At 34.2% G+C, this 20,725-nt stretch overlaps 1 protein-coding gene and 1 non-coding gene across 2 annotated transcripts; one reads left to right on the plus strand and one right to left on the minus strand.

Annotated features, from left to right (window-relative positions):
• The first annotated feature begins 7,781 nt into the window (after nucleotides 1-7,781).
• LOC128036337 (small nucleolar RNA R71) lies at nucleotides 7,782-7,888 on the plus strand. The gene has a single exon (XR_008193135.1). It is a non-coding gene; the product is annotated as a small nucleolar RNA R71 (small nucleolar RNA).
• A 7,034-nt stretch (nucleotides 7,889-14,922) lies between these two features.
• On the minus strand, nucleotides 14,923-16,835 carry LOC105781234 (NAC domain-containing protein 41). Its single transcript, XM_012605779.2, has 3 exons — nucleotides 16,204-16,835; nucleotides 15,219-15,973; nucleotides 14,923-15,062 (listed from the first exon to the last, which is right to left on the minus strand). The coding sequence occupies exons 1-3, from the start codon at nucleotides 16,451-16,453 to the stop codon at nucleotides 15,060-15,062; spliced, it is 1,008 nt and encodes a 335-aa protein (XP_012461233.1). The 5' UTR covers nucleotides 16,454-16,835; the 3' UTR covers nucleotides 14,923-15,059.
• Between the last annotated feature and the right edge of the window lie 3,890 nt (nucleotides 16,836-20,725).

Below are 20,725 nucleotides of genomic sequence, written 5' to 3' on the forward strand. Positions count from 1 at the left end.
TGTCCTAATTTCATATTTTCACATATTTCATTAATTTATTAAACAATTACTTGGTTTTAAACACAATTTTAAGTAAAAAGGTGATAAATTATATAGTAAAAATCCTATATATTTTTCCATTTACACACCCCCAAACTTAAATCATTGTTCGTCCCGAGTAATGTTCATGCACAACACAAGGTCTTGCTAAGGTAAATTTTGCTAAGAGTGTAAGTAGCATCAACCTTCGTCTCATAATCATACATCAACAAATTCATGCTCATAGATCTTCTTTATTAACAAGTAACTCATATACAAACATTTTGAAAATTTTATTCTAAGTTTCAAGATATGCCAACATGAATCATAGTTTGCATGTATGTCACATCCATAGATAATATTCTTCATTCAATACAATTTCTCATCAATCAAGCAAACAATCATAAGGCTTATTTATGATCTTCATATGTTGAACTTAATACTTCCTCTCCACTAATGTAAGTGACATAATCGTCAAATCAATAGGTCTTTTATAAGGTTGTAATGGGGCTTGGTTAAAGGTAGGGATCTTAAGAAACAGGACATTTTGGTTTCAAAAATATTAACCTTTAACTTGTCCTAGATTTCTCAAAATTCAACCTTTTTCTTCAAATGAACCTTTGGAACACCCTCAAACTTATTTTGAACTCAAGCTCATACATTTTTCCTTTTTGAAGACTAGGCGAACTTTTCTTCGCTCTTTCTTTGTCTTTGTGATTGTTTTTTTTAACATAAGCACATACATCTTTATGAAAATTTCCTCAAATGGTGATTCCCAAGACGCTTAAGTTAAAATAGGTGCACAAAATTAGGATAATTTTAAAAAAAATGGTAACCGGCTTATAATGTAGGTTCATTTCAAAAATAGGACTTAAAGCTCAAAATTGTAGGTTCAAGGGTCTAATATCATAAGGTAGGCTTGAAAAGGCTCAAACAGTCCAAAGAAAAATGCTGCCTATATCATTTTAGATTTTTATGTCCCCTAGGATTTCGCCTCAAGAAAGTTACTAAGTCAAATGTAAAGATATAAACCTTCATGGATGTCTGATCTCAAGAGAAACTAAGTTTTCATGGCAAACATTACCTAAGGCTAAGATCATAAAAACATTCCATTCTTCACGATAACATACAATCACTCAGATAAAATCATCATTCATACTTGCATACAAGCTATCTTATTAAAAAGAATTTCTCTAAACATTCATTTATTAAAACATACTTATGAAAGAAATGATTGAAACATACTTGAAAATTTTAAAATTTGAGAAATTTATTTGCCTTACCCCCTTTTAAAAAGAAGTAATGTCCTCATTGCAAGAACATAGTAATGAATGAAAACTGAACACCAGGTAGGGTTGTAAAAAAAGAGAGGTGAGTCATTAAGACTGCTTAAATACCAATTCTTTCCTAATAACCCAATCCTAGACATGTTCATTCCCATTGCCACATCACTTAGTCTTTTTCTTTCTAAAGAAGCATTTATTAATGCTTGCTATGTTTTATTTTGCAAATATTAAATCCTAATTACTAAAGAAATAAATTCCTAAAGACCTAAAAAACAATTAAATAAATAACAAGACAAGAATCCCCCTTTTTATTTTTCTGACTCATTCCTCTTGTCTTCTTTAGTTTCATCTCCGTTTGCATCGTCAGTACCTTCCGTCCATGTCTCAAAGATAGCATCTGGGAACTTAGGAACAAAAGTGTTAGAGATATTCTTAAAAGTATTTCGAATTGAATCATCCCTAATTTTTGCATATTTCCAGTAAGTTTGTTGTTGATTGTGCATGAACTTGCACATATCCATCAAAATTGACAACTCCAATTTCTTTAAAGTACTTGCAGGAGTCGGCAATGGAGTTGTAAATTCTAGTTCAACACTTAGCTTGACTGGTTTTTCTTCTAGCTCAACCCTTGGTTTAGAGTCTTCAGTTCCTTCAGCTGGTTGAGGACTATTTGGTTCCTTATCAGATTCTTCTTCTTCAGTATCTGTAATTGAATCAACTTTAGTTTTAGTTTTATTTGTTGACTCTTTAGTTTTTGGCTCAGTTGGTTTCTCTTGCTCACCTTGGTTCAGCTCATGCACTCTCTACTAACCTTTCAAGATCATGACTTGTGATGCACCCTTGGACATACTGCCCATTCAGATTTGCTTGTATTTTAACACGGGCCCTTAAGCAAAGTGAAGTGATTAATGATTGGAAATAAGCACTTCCTGCCTTCTTTTTAGCACAATCGTGAATTTCCTTGAGGATAATTTTCCCAACATTAATGGACTTTTCTGTCAAAATTACATATAACAAGAGCATTCGTTCCATCGAGATGGTGGAACTATGTGAGATAGGCATAAAAATGTAGCGAACAAAATTACAACCATACATTTGCTACTCGTTTTAAATATTCTCTTCGACAAGAATGACTTCCATACTTTCTTATAATCCATTGGGATCCTGGATTTGTCACAACATCAAGCACTTGTTGAAGAAAATCTCAATTGATATTGTTCATCATAGGGTAGTAATCATCTTCCTCAACATCAGGTAAATTAAAGAAATCATTGATGGACTTAGAAATAAAAGATACCTTTTTCTTTCGAACGATGACTTCAGTAGCATCTTGTGTAGTCAAACTAGCATAGAATTCTCAAACTAGTTCATCATCAGGAAGTGAACGAGCATCACAGAATTGTTCCCACTTGAGAGCATTGATTAGCTTTCTAATCGGCACAGGGACAACCATCACATCATTGCTCTTCAGGTTAAAACCCTTTCTCGGTATCATAGGTTGATGCTTTAAAATTGAATCAAATCGCTCTTTCACTTCTTCATCGATCAAAATCGAGTTTTTGGAGTAGTTTTTGATGATCTAGTTCTTTTGCGAGACTTGGTATTTTCCTGAAAATTCGGCAAAGTTTCTGCTCGCAGAGGCAAAAAAGAAATCGGTAAAAGAGGGTGGATCTTGCTTCGACAAACCTTGCGACAGCGAAGGAGTTGAGGCGGCGATGACAACATGTGGCAGTAATAGTGGTATACGGCGGCGATAATGGCTGCGTGCGACAGTGACGCCGATGCTTCGATAATTCTCTTGTGGCTGCACTAGGTAGTTTCGACCAAAGAAAAGAAAAGGGCTAGAGATTCCTTTCGGGATTTGAGGCTAGCGGCACAAAAAGAGAGATTTTAAGGAATTTTAGGGTTTAAGCAAATTACTTTGAGGGATATGAAAATTTAGTAGAATGGAGATGGGTTTATATAGGGAAAAATTAGGGCAACATGTTGCAAAAATTTAGCTAAATTAAAGTTACTTGGGCGGCAAGTAATGGGTGTGACGACAATGGTTAAAATTTTCCGTCCTTTTTGCTGACTTGGGCCTTAAACTTAGACTGTATCTTAAAAGAAAAATGATTAGCACTTGGGCCAAACTTGACCCCCTTTATTAACAATAAAATTTAAAATTAAACAAAATAAATTAAACTAAAAAAAACATTTTAAAACCTAATTAGAAGATTTCTTCTTAACAAATTACATTAAATTAATTCCCAGGAAAGGTTGGAGGGGTCACAGCGGTTCCGCTTAAGTTCTAATCTCCTTAGATAGAATTAATTAAATGTACTTAATTTAAGAAAATAAATTCTAATTATTTATTTATTTACGAGACGAGTTTATGAAAAATCAAGGGTCTGTTAATTTGAAGAAAGATTCAACTCGCTCAACTTCACCATCCCAGTAGTGTTTGAGACGTTGACCATTAAATTCTAATTGTAATTGTCGTACAATTCAATAGCTCCATAAGGATAAACTCGGTGGATGGTATAAGGTCCTTTCCATCAGGATTTCAGCTTCCCAAGAAATAACTTCAGCCTTGAATTAAACAACAACACCTTTTAACCTTCTTTAAATTCGCACGGTTGTATATGACTATCATGCCATCTCTTTGATCTTTCTTTACACATTTTGGCATTCTCATAGGAAAACAACCTTAGCTCTCATTCCTCCTTGATATATTTCTGGTTCTTTGGCACTTATCACAGTTCTTCACATAAGCGTAAGCATCTTTAAATAGTGTAGGCCAAAAGAAACCTGCTTGCAAAATCTTTGTTGTAGTACGTGAACCACCAAAGTGTACCCTACTTGGAGATGAATGGCAATGATATAAGATCTTAGCAATCTCACTTTCAGCTACACACTTTCGGATTATATTATCTGCACACTATTTAAACAAAAACAAATCCTCCCAAAAATAATACCGACTATTATGAAGGAATTTCTTCCTTTGTTGGTATGTCATTTCTTGAGGAATTATTCCACATGCAAGATAATTGACAAAATCAACAAACCAGGGTATTTCATGAATTTGACTTACCTCAAATAAGTGCTCATCTGGGAAATTCTCGTTGATAGGCACACTAGACTGGGTTACCTTATCTTGGAGTAAAAGTATCTAACGGATTAGCCTCAGTTTCGCATATTTCTTCATGAGCAAGTATTTAATGGCCGCATGGTCAGTAAATATTGTAACTTTTGTACCTATAAGATATGAACGCAATTTGTCAAAAGTAAAAACTATAGCAAATAATTCCTTTTCAATTACCGTATAATTGGGTTGGGCTCCCGTCAAGGTTCTACTTGCATAGTAGATAGGGTGGAATACTTTATTTCTTCTTTGACCCATCACAGCTCCAACAGCATAATCACTTGCATCGCACATCAACTCAAAATGTGAGTTCCAATCAGGTGTAACAATTCTTAGGGTTGTAATTAACCGATTCTTTAGATCTTCAAAAACTTCCAAACATGCTTTGTTGAAATTGAACATTGTATCTTTCTCTAACAACAAACACAGCAGCTTAGAAATTTTCGAGAAATCCTTGATAAACCTTCGGTAAAAACCGGCATGGCCTAAGAAACTTCTGATTCCTTTCATATTAATTGGGGTCGGTAATCTTTCAATTACGTCCACCTTTACTTTGTCAACTTCAATTCCTTTCTTTGAGATCTTGTGACCTAAGACAATTCCTTCATTAACCATAAAATGACATTTTTCCCAATTAAGGACAAGATTCGTCTCTTCGCATCTCTTCAGTACCTCAGCAAAATTACTCAAACAGATATCATAAGTGTTACCAAAAAATAGAAAAATCATCCATGAAAACCTCGACGAAATTTTTGACCATATCAGTAAATATTGCCATCATGCATTGTTGAAAAGTTGCAGGTGCATTGCATAAACCAAAAGGCATTCGCCTAAAAGCAAACGTACCATACGGAAAAGTAAATGTTGTTTTATATTGGTCCTTCGGGGCTACAACTATTTGGTTATATCCCGAATAGCCATCTAAAAAATAATAGAATTCATTACCTGCCAGTTGATCTAACATCTGATCCATAAAAGGCAACAGAAAATGGTCCTTCCGAGTGGCTTTGTTCAACTTTCTGTAATCAATACAGATTCTCCAACCAATAACAGTTCTCGTTGGAATTAACTCGTTATGCTCATTTTCAACAATCGTGATTCCACCTTTTTTCGGCACACACTGCACCGGACTTACCCACGAACTATCTGAAATAGGATAGATGATTCCTGCATCTAACCATTTAATCACTTCCTTTCTCACAACTTCTTTCATAATAGGATTGAGCCTCCTTTACCCATCAATTTGAGCTCTTTCACCTTCTTCTAAAATGATTTTATGCATGCAAAATGAATGGCTTATACCTTGAATATTAGCTATGCTCCAACCAATTGCTTTCTTAAATTTTTTTAAAATTGCAATTAGCTCTTGATCTTTTGTCAGTTCTGCTGAAATAATCACAGGCAAAACAATCACCTAAATACAAGTATTTCAAATGGGAAGGAAGTACCTTTAGTTCGAGTTTAGGTGGTTCTTCGATAGACAACTTGGGTTGCACAAGTTCTCTGACTTCCAACTCTAACGGTTCAAACTGTGTGGACTGAATATAATTTCTCGGATTGACTTTCATCAAAGCCATGTTTTCTTCACCTTCTTCAACCTCCAAAGGGTCAAGATCTAAAATTTTCTCCAATGGATCTTCTTCAAAATTGTTTTCCAAAGAAACCAAGGTTTCTATCTCTTCCATAACTGAACACTCCTCTGTCAGATCGGGAAATTTCATCGCTTTAAGAATGTTAAAGGTTACTTGATCGTCTTGAACTCGCATGGTGAGTTCACATTTCTGTACATCAATTAACATTCTTCCCATGGCTAGGAAAGGTCTCCCAATGATAATTAGTTCTTCCTTATCTGTTTCAAAATCTAAAATAATGAAATCAGTAGGAAAAATAAATTTATCGACTCTTACCAAAACATCTTTGATCTTTCTTTCGGGATATCCTAAAGATCAATCCTCTAACATCTTACTTCACCTATCCCTAACATCTTAAAAATAGAATTAGGCATTAAGTTGATACTCGCTCCTAAGTCACACAAAGCTTTACCACAGTAAGATTCACCAATGTTACAGGGTATAGTAAAGCTTCCTGGGTCTTTCAATTTTGGTGGTAGTTTGTTTTGCAGGAACACATTTCACTCCTTTGTCAAAGCAACAGTCTCATACTCACTCAGGTATTTTTTCTTGGATAGTATATCCTTCATAAACTTCACATAATTTGGCATTTGTTCTAAAGCCTCCACCAACGGAATATTGATGTGTAACTGCTTTAGAACATCCAAAAACTTCTTGAATTGCACCTCCTATTTCTGCTTGTGTTGCTGCAATCTTTACAGATATGGAGGTGATGGAACTTTCGGTTGAACTGGACAACTTTTTTGAGTGGGTAAATCTGCATCCAAAGAAGATGTTAAACTATCTAAATTCATTAAGTCAGGGTTTACCATGTCAGACGTTGTAGATTCTAATTCTTTTGGTGTAGGAACTTCAACATTTGGTTGACTTTTCTCCTTTTCAACATGCTCATCTTCGAAATTAATCAATCGGGGTTCCAAAGTCTTACCATTTCGCAATGCCACTACCTTGATATGTTCTTTACCCAAATTTATTGAATTCTCAGTATTGCTCGGCAAGGTTCCTTGTGGTCTATTATGAAGCTCCGTAGCTAACTGACTCATTTGGTTTTCCAAATTTTTCAGTGTCGTTACTTGGCTTTGGATCAAAGCATCATTCTTTGCCATGTACGCTTTCAACAAGTTCTCCAAATTGTTTAATGCCTCAACTTGAGGTGATTTTGGAGCTTGCTGATTAAACCCTTGAGATTGGTTGGGTCTTTGATGTAATAAGTTATTGTTCAGTCCATTACCTTAGTTGCTCCAAGAAAAGTTAGGATGATTACGCCATGAAGGATTGTAGAAGTTGGACTGGGGTCATTATCCACTCCTATTTTGATATTGGTTCCCCACATAGTACACTGACTCGGGATTTGATGGATAATTCTCAAAAGAATGACCTTCTCCACAGTACACACAAGAAACTACTTCAAACGAACTTGGTGGCTGAGCTACAAAATTATTAGTATTATTAGCAGTTAACTATTTTAACATAGAGGAAATAGACGATACCTGAGCCGACAACGAAGTGAGAGAGTCAACTTCATGAACTGTGGCTACTTGTCTTCTTGAAGCTGTTCAATTTTTTGGCCATTGATAGTTGTTACTCGTGATCCTGTCGATGATCTCATAAGCCTCATTATAAGACTTAGACAAAATTGCACCATTCGCTGAAGCATCTACCATCAATCTTGTATGTGCATTGAGACCATTATAGAATGTCTCCAACTGGATACAATGAGGAATCCCGTGATGAGGACACTTACAAAGTAACTCCTTGAATCTCTCCTAAGCCTAATACAAAGACTCGTCATCCAATTGCTAGAAAGTTGTGATCTCATTCCTCAACTTAGCATTTTTGTTAGGTGGGAAACACTTAACCAAAAATCTCTCTGCTAATTCTTTGCTATGTAGATATGGAACTTGGTGGCAATGAATTGAGCCATGCTCGTGCTCGATCTCGCAACGAGTACGATAAAAACTTCAACCTTAGTGCGTCTTCAGTCACACCGACTATCTTGAATGAATCACTCACCTCTATAAACAATCGAAGGTTGAGATGTGGATCTTCCGTGGGCATACCACTAAATTGGCCCACCGTTTGTAGCATTTGAAATATCACTAGTTTCAATTCAAACTGGGTTGCCTCAATATCTGACCTTCTAATTCCTGGGTTTAACTGGCTAAAAAGTGGCACAACATATTGTCTGATGCATCGATCCCTATCATCGGCAATGAGGATGGGATTTCATACATAATTGGCTTCATTACCTTGGTCTTGATTCTGATTTCCAAGGTCCATCTTGACTTGTCTTTGAGCTATTCGTTCACGTCTTTTTTTTTCTGAAAGTTCGCTCAATTTCAGGGTCTACAGGGAGTAAATCAATAATTTGATCTATGCTCATAAACACCTAAGAAGAAAATCACAAAAATTAAAAAGAATAAGTTAGTAATGTTAGAAATAAATCAAATTGAAAATAAATAATTTCATGAAAAAAAATGACTATGGCAACAGTTGACAATCCTCGGCAACGGCGCCAAAAACTTGTAGCACTCAGGTTTGTGCAAGTGTACACAGTCGTTATCAAGTAATGAGTAAGTATCGAGTTATCGTCTCCATAGGCATTGTATTTGTGCTAAGTCACTTAATTTGTAAAATTATATTAACAATTTGAAAAATAAAAACAAAATATAGTTGAGAAGTGGTATAAACTAGATGCAATGATCCCTAATGTAAATTATCCTAATATGTAGACTATATGATTGAGGCAGATACCCCATGTAGTCTCACTATTTCTGATATGTAAAGCTTAGCTAATTTCTGAAAAGAAAAGTCTGTCCTTACCTGGATGAAGTGAGCAGACTTGGTCAATCAATCCACGATGACCTAGACAAAATCCTTCTTAGTGGGTGTTAGAGGTAAACAACTAACGAAGTACATCGTTACTCGCTCCTATTTCCATAACGGTATCTTAACTGGCTGCAGTAAACCCGAAGGTAATTGATGCTCAACCTTAACCTGCTGACCAGTCAAACAGCGAGCAACGAAGTCGGTAACTTCACGCTTCAACCTTGGCCACCAGTACAATTCCCGAAGATCTCAGTACGTCTTGTTTTCGCCCGGATGTATAGTATAGGGACTACTAAACGCCTCTCTTAGGATCGACTGCCTTAAATCTTCATCATTCGATACACAAATCCGACCGCGAAACAAAGTACCCCATCATTGTTTATCCCAAAATCAGTCATGCCACTATTATCAACTTGACAAAAACGCAACCTGTGAGACTTATCCCCCAATTTTTTACCTCAAATCTATTCAATCCATGTCGGTTTCACCTGAAGTTCTGCCAACAGACTTCCATCGTCGAATAGGCTAAGTCGAGCGAACATCGCTCTCAGATCGGTCATAGCCCTGCGACTCAACGCATCAGCCACCACATTGGCCTTGTCGGAATGGTACTCAATGGTACAATCATAATCCTTAAGCAGGTCAACCCATCTACGCTACCTAAGATTTAACTCCTTCTGAGTGAGAAGATACTTGAGGCTCTTATGATCAGTGTAGATAATACACTTTTCACCGTACAGATAATGCCTCCAGATTTTTAATGCAAATACTACTGTGGCTAACTCCAAATCGTGCGTCGGATAGTTCGCCTCGTGTGTCTTAAGCTGACGAGACGCATATGCAACCACCTTACCATCCTGCATCAATATACATCCCAAACCAACATGTGATGCATCATTATAAACCGTGAACTCCTTTCCAGGTTCAGGTTGTACCAAAACAGGAGCCTCAGTCAGTACAGTCTTAAGCTTCTCAAAGCTCTCTTGCTACACATTAGTCCAGTTAAATGATACATCTTTACGTAATAGCTTAGTCAAGGGTGCTGCGATCAGTGAAAATCTTTCCACAAACCGTCAGTAATAACCTGCCAGTCCCAAAAAATTACGGATTTCAAACACATTCTTAGGCTGTTTCTAGTCCAATACATCATCAATTTTTCGAAGATAGACTCGAATCCCCTCAGCAGACACCACATGACCCAGAAATGTTATTTCACGTAACCAGAACTCGTACTTGCTGAACTTAGCATAGAGCTATTTTTCCCTCGAAATCTGAAGAACAATCCTAAGGTACTCGTCACGCTCATCCTCAGTCCTCGAATAAACCAATATGTCATCGATGAACACCACTACAAACCGATCCAGGTAGGGCTGAAACACTCGGTTCATCAGATCCATGAAAGCTGTCGGTGCATTAGTCAGTCCAAATGGCATCACTAGGAACCCATAGTGACCATAACGAGTCCTAATGTCGTCTTATGCACATCAGCCTCCTTAACCCTCAACTGATGATACCTAGAACGCACGTCAATTTTGGAGAACACAGACTCCTCTCGGAACTGGTCAAACAAATCACCAATCTTCGAAAGTGAATACTTGTTCTTAATAGTCAACTTATTTAATTGTCGGTAGTCGATACACATCCTTATGGATCCATCCTTTTTCTTAACAAACAGTACAGGTGCTCCCCACGGGGACACACTAGGGCGGATGAACCCACGATCCAATAACTCCTGAATTTGAGCATTGAGCTCCATAAGCTCCTTCGCTGCCATTTGATAGGGAGCGATAGAAATTCAATGCCAATCTTTTCAAAAATTAAATTATGTGATATTAGATACTTAGATGAATTTTCTAAAAAAATTCTTCATGAATATCATAAACTAAAAAAATGAAAATATAGAATTTTGGAAAAACCAATATTTTCATAAATTACCATCACCGTGGGATGAGATATGTATAAAAAACATGTTTCTTATTTAGAAAAACATAGTAAAATGGTTGGTGTACCATCGTAAAATATAGACTCTATAGGAAATAGAATAAATTTTGCAAAAGAAAGAATAACTTTACATTGTTTACAAAGTAAAACTTCTAAATAAGTTAAGCATAAATTAAGTACTAAATATTGTACAAAAATTTTAGAAAATGAATGGGATTTTGGATGTAAACCAATACATCCTAACACTTATAAAAGATATAAAAGAAAAATAGAAGATATAAATTAGTTAGATGGAAACCATGAAATAAAAAATATCTGGTTATAATAAGAAGAAAAGATTTGTTAGGAGAAAACCTTCTAAAAATCTAAAAACAAATATGTAAATGTTTTATATGTGATGAAGAAGGTCACATAGCACCAAATTGTCCTAATAAAGGAAAAAGTGTAAAGAAAATGATTAAAACACTTAAGAACAAGACTTAGAAATATGTTCGGTGTTTTAATCATTTTCTAATCTATTCTAAGTCTTGTTCTTAAGTGTTTTAATCATATTTCTAAGTATTGTTCGAAGAAATATTATATGAACTAATATTAGAAAGCAGAATCGATATAGATGAAGAAGAATATATATTTATGTTTAATATAGGAAGTAGTTCTAATAATCAATTAGAAGAAATTTCTAAAATTAAACAACAAGATATAAAATTAGGAAATTTAATTGGAGAAGAAAAGACTTTTCGATGAAATGATAGAAAAATAAACAAAATCATATTTCTAAAGAAAAATATATAAAATATCTAAATTCAAAATATGGAGTCAAAATATATAGAAAAAATATGTGGAAATATAGTAGCAAAGGATACTAGAGGAGGATTAATGAAATCTCATTATTTATTAAAGATAAAATTAAGAGGATTAAAAGAAATATCCTCAAGTTAGATATATACATTTAGGAATAATAATGATAACTATTAGTGCTTTATTTAGAAAAGGTCATGATATACCTATAATAGCAATTTTGCTAGATAAGAGATTTGAAAATCTAATAAAAGCACTTCTGGAGGAATTCAATCAAACTTACATAAGGTGTAATAGGATTTAAAGTTAAATCAAATTACTTTATATCTATTATAGATCCTTTAATAGAAGAGTGTTTATGTTTAAGAATTGGACAAAAAATTGAAATTAATGATTTAGACGAAGATCTAGCAATAAGTTGGACTTTTATTAATGAATATACAAATACAATGAAGTAGAAATAAAAGAGATTAATAATAAAATTATTGAGCTTTTGAACCTAATAAATTTACTACCAAAATACAACCAAAACTACTATATTTAAGAGATCTATCAATACCAAAAGATGGATGATAGAAAAATAAGTAGTACAAGTACTTCTAAAACTGTAAGTACTATAGAATACATGTCGTCTGAAATAAATTATATTTCAAAAATACTGCTATAACAAATATAAATGAGAATTTAATTTTACCCTCAAATAATCCAATAGAGGAAGAAGACTTTCTAAGATTTCATGCTCTAAAATCTTTTAATTTTGATTTTGTTTTTTAGTTTAATAAAAAATGTCTTCGTCTGTTTTACAGTTAAAGAGACTAGTCTGGTCGAAGACTAATCTTGTTCAGACTGAAGTGATATATAGGTAAAAGTAAAACCCTCGGTGATGATTCTAGAATTCGGACCCCGTTGAACTTTTTCCAACCGGTGATTTTTCTAGAGAAACAAACAGAAAAAACTTACACGGCGATGGAGCAGAGGAGTGTCGACGACGATGAGGCAGAGGAGTATCGACATCGATGCAACAGAGGTGACAGTCGACAGCGATGCAGTACATGGTCGGGGAAAGATTTGGGGATTTTGATTTGGGGAATAAATTTAAGGATTTGGGAAAAATTTTTAGGGGAAAACATAAAGGATTTCGGGGATGAGTTGGGGATAAAACTGAGTAGAGCAAAACAGCGCTATTTTGTTTAAAAATAAAATGATATTTTGTGGCATTTTTCTCATAGTGCCGTTAATGCTTGACCTTTTCTGCATTTTTCTCATAGTGCCGCTAATGCTTGACCTTTTGTGGCATTTTTCTCATAAACGTCGCTACTGCTTGACCTTTTGCGGCGTTTTTCCATTAGCGCCACTAAGAACGCCGCTAAAATCTTAAATTCCTATAGTGGTCAATGGAGGCATGAGTTTTCGTGATTTGACTAAATTCAATATAAGGTTATTAGCTTGTCAGTGTTGGTGTATGGAGTTCATGTAGACTTTTGGAGATGGGCCACAGTTGGAGGTTCGGATCGAGGACATCGATTTCAATCTAGAATAACTGTTGGCTTTCTGGGCCAAGTGATTGCAAGGCCCGAAATTATTAATTCATAGTTCTTATGGGTTATTGATTTAATTTCTCCAGAGTCTAATCAATGGAAATGGATTTGGTTCGTACTTTGTTTTCAAGAGATGAGATCGATAGAATCCTGGGTATCCCTTTTACCGTCCATAGCTCGGCCGAACAAATTGGTGTGGAAAAGAGATAGTATAGTGACTTAAATAGTTAGGAGTGGTTACATGTTCCTCCTTATTTAGCAGATACAAGGGGTTTGATGTTACTATCATTCTTGTTACCATTTGGGCTCTTTGGCATGCTTGAAATCAATATTATCATGAGGGTGTGGTCAGACCTCAAAGGACATTGTTACCTTTTTTCGGGTTTACTGTAAGGAGGTACATGAGATGTGTGCTACATTTGCTATAGTTCATGCACCTGCCTACTTTCCGTTCAAAAAGAAATAAGCAATTATCATATCCAAAAATCATAATTCAAATGTATTCCATAAATGGTTGAAAAAACTTTTTTTTCCCTTTTTTTATAAAAATGAGAGAATTTATAATTTAATCCTTATACTTTTAAATCTTTTATTTGGTCTCAAATGTGATTCTCGTAATATCAATACATTTTCCAACTCATCCTTATGCCTATTAATTAGTACTAAGTTACTCATATTTTTATCAAATTGTACTTTTAGTCCTCAAACTTTACAAATTTTTTGTTTGGTCCTTTAATCACACTTTCAAGTCTAAAATTCTTTTCATTTATTTTCATATCCAAAATCACTTTATTTTCATAAGAATTATTTGATTCAAATTTTTTCTCGAAAATTCAATGTATCCACTATCGAAATAGTGTCACGTGTTTAATAAAAATTTTGGAGTTTTACAAATATATTATATACTATTGGTAAAATTAATAAAAATATTGCTAAGATAAAATAAACTTAGTACAACTAATAATTTACATAAAATATTTTTAGATACAATTTTAGTTTTGAAATGGGAGCTCTACATTGAACCAGGTGATTTCTGGGGATAATTTGACGATAGGTCCTTTAGTCTCATTATTCGATTTAATTTGACCTCTAATTCACAGTTTTGATTTATTTCCTATTTTTAATTGAAGTTATTTTTGCTATTAGTTTTAGATTAATTCGATTATATTTTACATGATTAATTTTAATTTTGTTTTTGGGTTGAATATTAAATGATATGATTGTGTGCCCATATTATTAGTTTATTTTCTTTAATATTTACTTCAAGCGGATAAGTAGTTGAATGTTTAATTCTTGATTTTTAATGTTTATCGGAATTTTAACTGATTATGGTATAATATGTTTTATTTTAATATTGGTTGTAATTATTTTATTTCAAAAAAAAAGTTGCATCATTTATCAATGTTTTAAAATTTATTTTAGTAAGTGTCATTATAATTAGTGATTGACGTCATAATTGGGGTTATTTTGATTAAGTTAATATATTATTATGTCATATTTTTAGGTATTTATTTTTAGAAATAACAATTTAGTAATACACAAACCAAAATAATAATATAATATTGATAATTAAAATTTTCAACGGTGGTAATTAAAATCAGGGTTTTTTAAGTTTAGAAAAATCATGTTTGATTATAAAATATTTAAATCAATTTTAGTTTTAAAATATATCTTATTAATATATTAAAGTAAATAAAGGCATGTAAAGAGACCAAATTTACGTGGACAACCCTTCCAATTTGGAAGGGAAGAAAACCACGGGAAAAAAGCCATCACTAATATTCATATGTAGAGTTACATGAAGGCATTTACATCAACTCTGATCGGAGTTCAAATTGTTGTCCAGTTCTTGGAACGTGAAGAAAAGATTGGCGTCCCCAGCCTCATTAGCTTCTTACTAAATATACAAATCAATACCAATGGTCAGTTTTGAGAATCAAATATTTATATATATATATATATACAAATTGAGTCACAATAGCATGCATGAACAAGGGTTAAAATGAATATATAAACGTACAAAATGAAAATAGAGCAAGGGTTAGGCAGGTACCAGATGGTGAGAATTATAATCAGGCACTCCAAGATTGCCACCAACACCTGCCGACGTCCAAGGGTTTGGTTGTTGGTCTAAACATGCAGAGAAGGGTGAGAAGCCTCCTACTTCTGGAGCCATATAATCAAATGTCTGATTCCCCACGGGCATGGTAGCAAAATCATTTGTTGAATCCGACGGCACCTCCATCAACTTACGTTTCTTGTTCTTCTTGATTTCTCCTTCACTTTCTTCGTAACCCGAGCTCACAACAGCGGCATCCTTATTCTTAATCTCACAGATAACCAAATCACTCAAACCAACAGCTTCTTGGTCTTTCAAAGAGAACTCATGCATAATCCATTGACCATTTGATTTCTTGTTTTTCTTGCTGGTGTATGTGAAGTATTTATCATACCCTGTGACTTCGCCGTCGTCCTTGTTCTTCACTTCTTTGGCAAACTGTTGGAGCCAACATCCATCTCCGGCGGTTCTTTCGATTCTTGATTTGCTCTTTTTCTTCAACTTTGTGAGAACCCAGAAAGACTCTGGCCAATCTTGGTCGAAGATATTCCAAGGCTCGCGATTTGCACCATAAATATGGTGCGCCTTCAGCACACCAGAAGGTATGGGATCGCCATTGATGATTGGTTTAAGGTAATCACAAAAGATTTCTTCTTTGGTGGGAAGAAATCGAAACCCTAAAGGAATCTGAAGCTGTGACATGATCGGGGTTTCGTCGACGAAGAGAAAGATGAGACTAATTTGGTGGCCTTCAAAGGAATTTCAAAAAGTGTTGTAGAAAGATGTCAGGTTATAACCTCACATCGCATATATATAGCTTTTGTATCAAATAATTCGTTTATTATTTTAAAATAAAATAATAATAATTCAAATTCATAATATGAAATTCACAATTTTAACCTCATAAGTCATTTTTCTTCTTAATATTCAAAAGAAAACATATCAGAAAATTGTGTTCTGAAATATCAGCTTAACATACCTCCTTTGCCGTATTTAAAGCCAGATATTGGTGGTTGAAAGTCGTTAAAAACATCAGAATACCTCATTTTGATGCTACTTTCAAGGAACCTCTTTAAACAATCATGCTCTGGTATGTCATTAGAAATACTGACGGTCTGGTCCTGGCTTCTAGTGTGCAACCTAATAGGTAGATACCCAACGCGTTTTTGGCGGAGGCTGTGGCAGCGATCCAGGCGACGACTTTTGCAGCAGATTTGGGGTTCATGCATGTTGTTTCTGAAGGCGACTCATTGACGGTTATAAAGAAACTCACATCACCAAATGAAGACAGACGGAAAATTAGTGGTGGTGGTAAGGATTTATTAAAGAAATTAAATCTTTTGTTGAGCAATGTTACTTACATCCATTGAATTGCCAACATTGTGGCTCGTCCCGGATGTTACTTACATCCAGGAGATGGGCCTTTCATCCCGGATGTGGCTACTGTTTACGTTGACGGAGATCGGCGAGGGGTGGTTCGGTCGATTTAACTTCTGTGACCTTGTTCTGTCTTGGTGAGGAAATGGAGCTCTTTTTGCAGTATTAGTTTTGGCTTCTTGTTAGGGTTGAGAGCTCAACTATTTGTTTTGGGTGTTTTGATGTTTGTTTGGTTTCTGGGGACTGATGTAGTTTTGTTGCCCCTGGTTTTCTTGACCAGGCCTTTTCTTCTCTCTTGTTAAAATAAGATAAACCACTCCACCACGCTAAGCATTCCTATATAGTGCTACTCATATGATTTTTGTATTACCCCTTCTTCTTATTACACGTGGACTAATCTTTTATTCATTAATATATCTCCTAATTCACATTCATATATTTTCTTGATTAAGTACCATTTATCAACATTTCAATTCTAATTAAAAATAAAACTTACCAATTTTATTGCTACAAGCCACAACACTTGAAAAATAAGAGGAATGGTTCTTTTCTTTCTTTTTGTTTCGGTTTGCAAAAGATGGAGAAGTTGATGTTTTCATCTTTTCTTTTAACTCATTTCTATTCATTTTGTTCACCAACAACTTAGTCTCTATACAATACTTAGGAAATAATTCACCTAGATTTTATCTGTCATTATCAATCTAAATTACACAATTTCTTTATTTAGCATCTTGATCCATAGAAATCCCTAAATTATACTAATATATCTTTTCGAGCGTGAGAGCAACTAACTCTAAGTTGATTAATTGAAATTTCTTTCTAATTAAAATTCATATTATCGCATTAACTTGTGTTATGGTTCCCCTATTAAATTTGACTCTAATCCGGTAGATTTATGCCATCCTATTTCTATGATTGCATGCAACTCCACTCAATTTACTCTTAAACAGGGTCTATTCCCCCTCTAATTTAAACACACATCAAACATGGATCAATAATCTAGAAATATCAAACCAAGAATTAAGCACACATAATTGTGAACAAAATCTAAATATTTATTGCGTAAAATAAAAATAAATGACAGAATCCATCATAAGGTTCATCTCCCTAAGTATTTAGAAAATTAGTTCATGCTTGCATATAAAAACACCCCAAAAACAGTATTGTCGAAATCATTTTTATTTTAAAAAACGGGGTCGACTTTTAAAACGAAAATAGAGTCGCCACCATTCTTTTTTCGAGGTGTGATCGGGTCACCTTGGGATTAATCATTTTAATAAAACATTTTGATTTATTAAAATAATGATTTTGGTCTACAAAATTCAAGAAAACGGACTCGGGAGTTGGTTACGCACGAGGAAGGATTAGCACCTTCGTAATGCCCAAAACTTGGTACCTAATTGATTAATTAACGTCCTAATGTTGAAAATTTGAAAATATTTTAAAATACAATCCTCTTTAAAAACCTGAATAAATCGAATTTAATGTTAAGACCTCATTGTCCCGAAGTAATAAGATGTCACATCCAGTAAGTTAGGATACGACATTTTAACCCTCGAAACTAAGCTTGTCTCATGCATTAAAGTTTAAAAAGGATATTCGGTTATTTGGATCAAAAAAATCAAAACCCAGTAAGTTAGGGCACGATTTTCTCAAAGCTCCAAAGTACCGAATATTGCCTTATTTTTAAAAGTTCTCTTTTTTAAAATTGGAGAAAATTGACGCGATATTAAAACAATGCGTACAAACTTTGATAAAAAAAGGGCAATATGAAAATACAAATAAACAATTTATAAAACACATAATGGTAATTATTTAAATAGTAGCATCAATAATCAAAGACCAATGAATTTAAAAAAAAAGTATAAAAAATATATAAGGCAAAATAAAACGTAAACAAATTTAAAAAATGAATTTGAAAATGAATAATAAGGAAAAAAGTTTGAAATCAACAATATACAAATCAATAAATAAATTATATATAAAAAAAGTAGGTAATATATGTATAAGTTTGGAATAAATAATATATAAAAAATGAAAATAGGTAATATATAAAGTAAGAATATATAAATGAGTTTAAAATAAATATTGTGTAATAAGGAATTTAGAACAAGTTATACACAAAACATCTTAAAAATAAATGGTATATAAAATAGATAGTATAAAAAATTTTGCAATTGATAATATATGGAAAAAATTAAAGCAAATAATCAAACAATTTAAAATGGATGATTTATAACACGAGTTTTTAAAAATAAACAACATGTGTGACATAATATTAAAAACAAATAAAGTATATAATTAATGGAAGAAAATAAAAGAATGATAAGAATGGTTAAATGAATTAAAAATATGTAAATAAGAAAGTTGATGGATAAATAAACTAATAAAAGTAAAAGAATAATTAATGATTAAACAATTAAATGGATAAAAAAAGGTTAAAAAAACGCTTAAGTCGGCCTAACTCTCACAATATGAAGATTTAACGAAATTCCTCCACCAAAATCCAACTCAAATGAAAGCAACTTAAAAAGAAACGAAGATGAACGATGAACAAAATAAGAACAAGCCATAGAAAATAAGAACGCAAGAGAGAGAGAAATTTGAGTGAATGCTCTTAAGAATTATTATTGCTCCAAACTTAAGTCTTACAATGAAGGGAGAGGCCTCTATTTATTGTTGAGGCTCCCCAAATCCAACGATACAGATCAATTACATCAACGGCTAGGATTAAAGGGTATCTACAAATTAAATCTCTAAGATTACAAAATCATATCTTCTAAGATTGTATATCATATCTAAGATTGCATATCCTTGAAGATTATATTTCCATATGCGTCAAGCTTGTAGATGGACCTTCAACCTTTTCAAGTAATGGGCCATTCCGATAGGGGCCAAATGATATAATTTTGGACTGGACTTGGACTTTGTTTTATTATTTTGGGTTTATTATTTTTTTGTGAGCCCGGGCCAAATTGGCCTACTACAGCTGCCCCTCTTTGCTCATTGTCGTGTAACGAGAATGGAGCAAAGATTATAAAAGGGCCAATTTTGCTCAGTCTTGTCGGGTTCTGACTTCTTTGAGTGCTCGTCTTCTTCAAGTAGCCTTAGTCCATCCCATTGCATCTTCAGGGGCATAGGAATTAGTGCTTCTATCTGCTCCAATGTGATTTCAAGGAGAAGAGTTTTCTAGCTTCGATCTTCTCCTCTGGAACTTAAAGGAAGTAAAAATTGGTAATTTCAACCTACTCCACTGTAACTTCAGGGAGATAAGGCTGGTGGCTTAAATCTGCTTCCCTACTACCTCGGGAAGATAAGACTCACCGTCTTTGATCTGCTGCACTTCTGCTTAGGGAGACAAGATATACAATCTTCAACCTACTCCACTACTGCTCGGGAGATAGGACTGGTGGCTTAAATATGCTTCCTACTATCTCGGGAATATAAGATTCGCCGTCTTCGATCTGCTCCACTACTGCTTAGGGAGACAGGATCTACAATCTTCAACCTACTCCACTACTGCTCAGGGAGATAAGACTAGTGGCTTAAATCTGCTTCCCTACTACCTTGGGAAGATAAGATTCGCCGTCTTTGATCTATTCCACTGCAATCTTCAGGGAAACAAGATTTGCTATCTTCAGTCTATTGCACTGCAACTGTAGGGAGATAAGACTTCACTTAAATCCGCTCTACTGCAACTTCGGGGAGATAGGATTATTGGCTTTAATCTGCTCCATTGCAACTTCAGGGAGATAAGATTTGCCATGATCTACTCTACTGCAACTTTAGAGAGATAAGATCTGTGATTTATAGTTTTAATCTGTTCCACTGCAGCCTCAGGAAAATGAGATTCGCTATCTTCAGTCTGCTCCACTGCAACTTCAGGGAGATAAGACTGGTCTCTTCAATCCGCTCTACTATAACTTCAGGGAGATAGGATTATTGGCTTTAATCTGCTCCACTACAACTTTAGAGGGATAAGATTTGCCATCTTCAGTCTACCCCACTGCAACTTTAGGGGGATAAGACTTGCTTTCTTCAATAAGACTTGTTACTTTAATCCCCTCCACTGCAACTTTAGGGAGATAGGATTATTGGCTTTAATCAACTTCACTGCAACTTTA

The sequence above is a fragment of the Gossypium raimondii genome, chromosome 13 (genome assembly GCF_025698545.1).
Source record: "Gossypium raimondii isolate GPD5lz chromosome 13, ASM2569854v1, whole genome shotgun sequence".
Taxonomy (NCBI): domain Eukaryota; kingdom Viridiplantae; phylum Streptophyta; class Magnoliopsida; order Malvales; family Malvaceae; genus Gossypium; species Gossypium raimondii.

What these genes read in the sequence shown, in the direction of transcription:
- LOC105781234 (XM_012605779.2), bottom strand. Translation starts at nt 16,453, where the DNA reads ATGCATGAACCCCAAATCTGCTGCAAAAGTCGTCGCCTGGATCGCTGC. An exon ending in CTTTAAATACGGCAAAGGAG is followed by an intron (nt 15,974 to 16,203) that starts GTATGTTAAGCT and finishes ATTCCTTTGAAG; the next exon opens with GCCACCAAATTAGTCTCATC.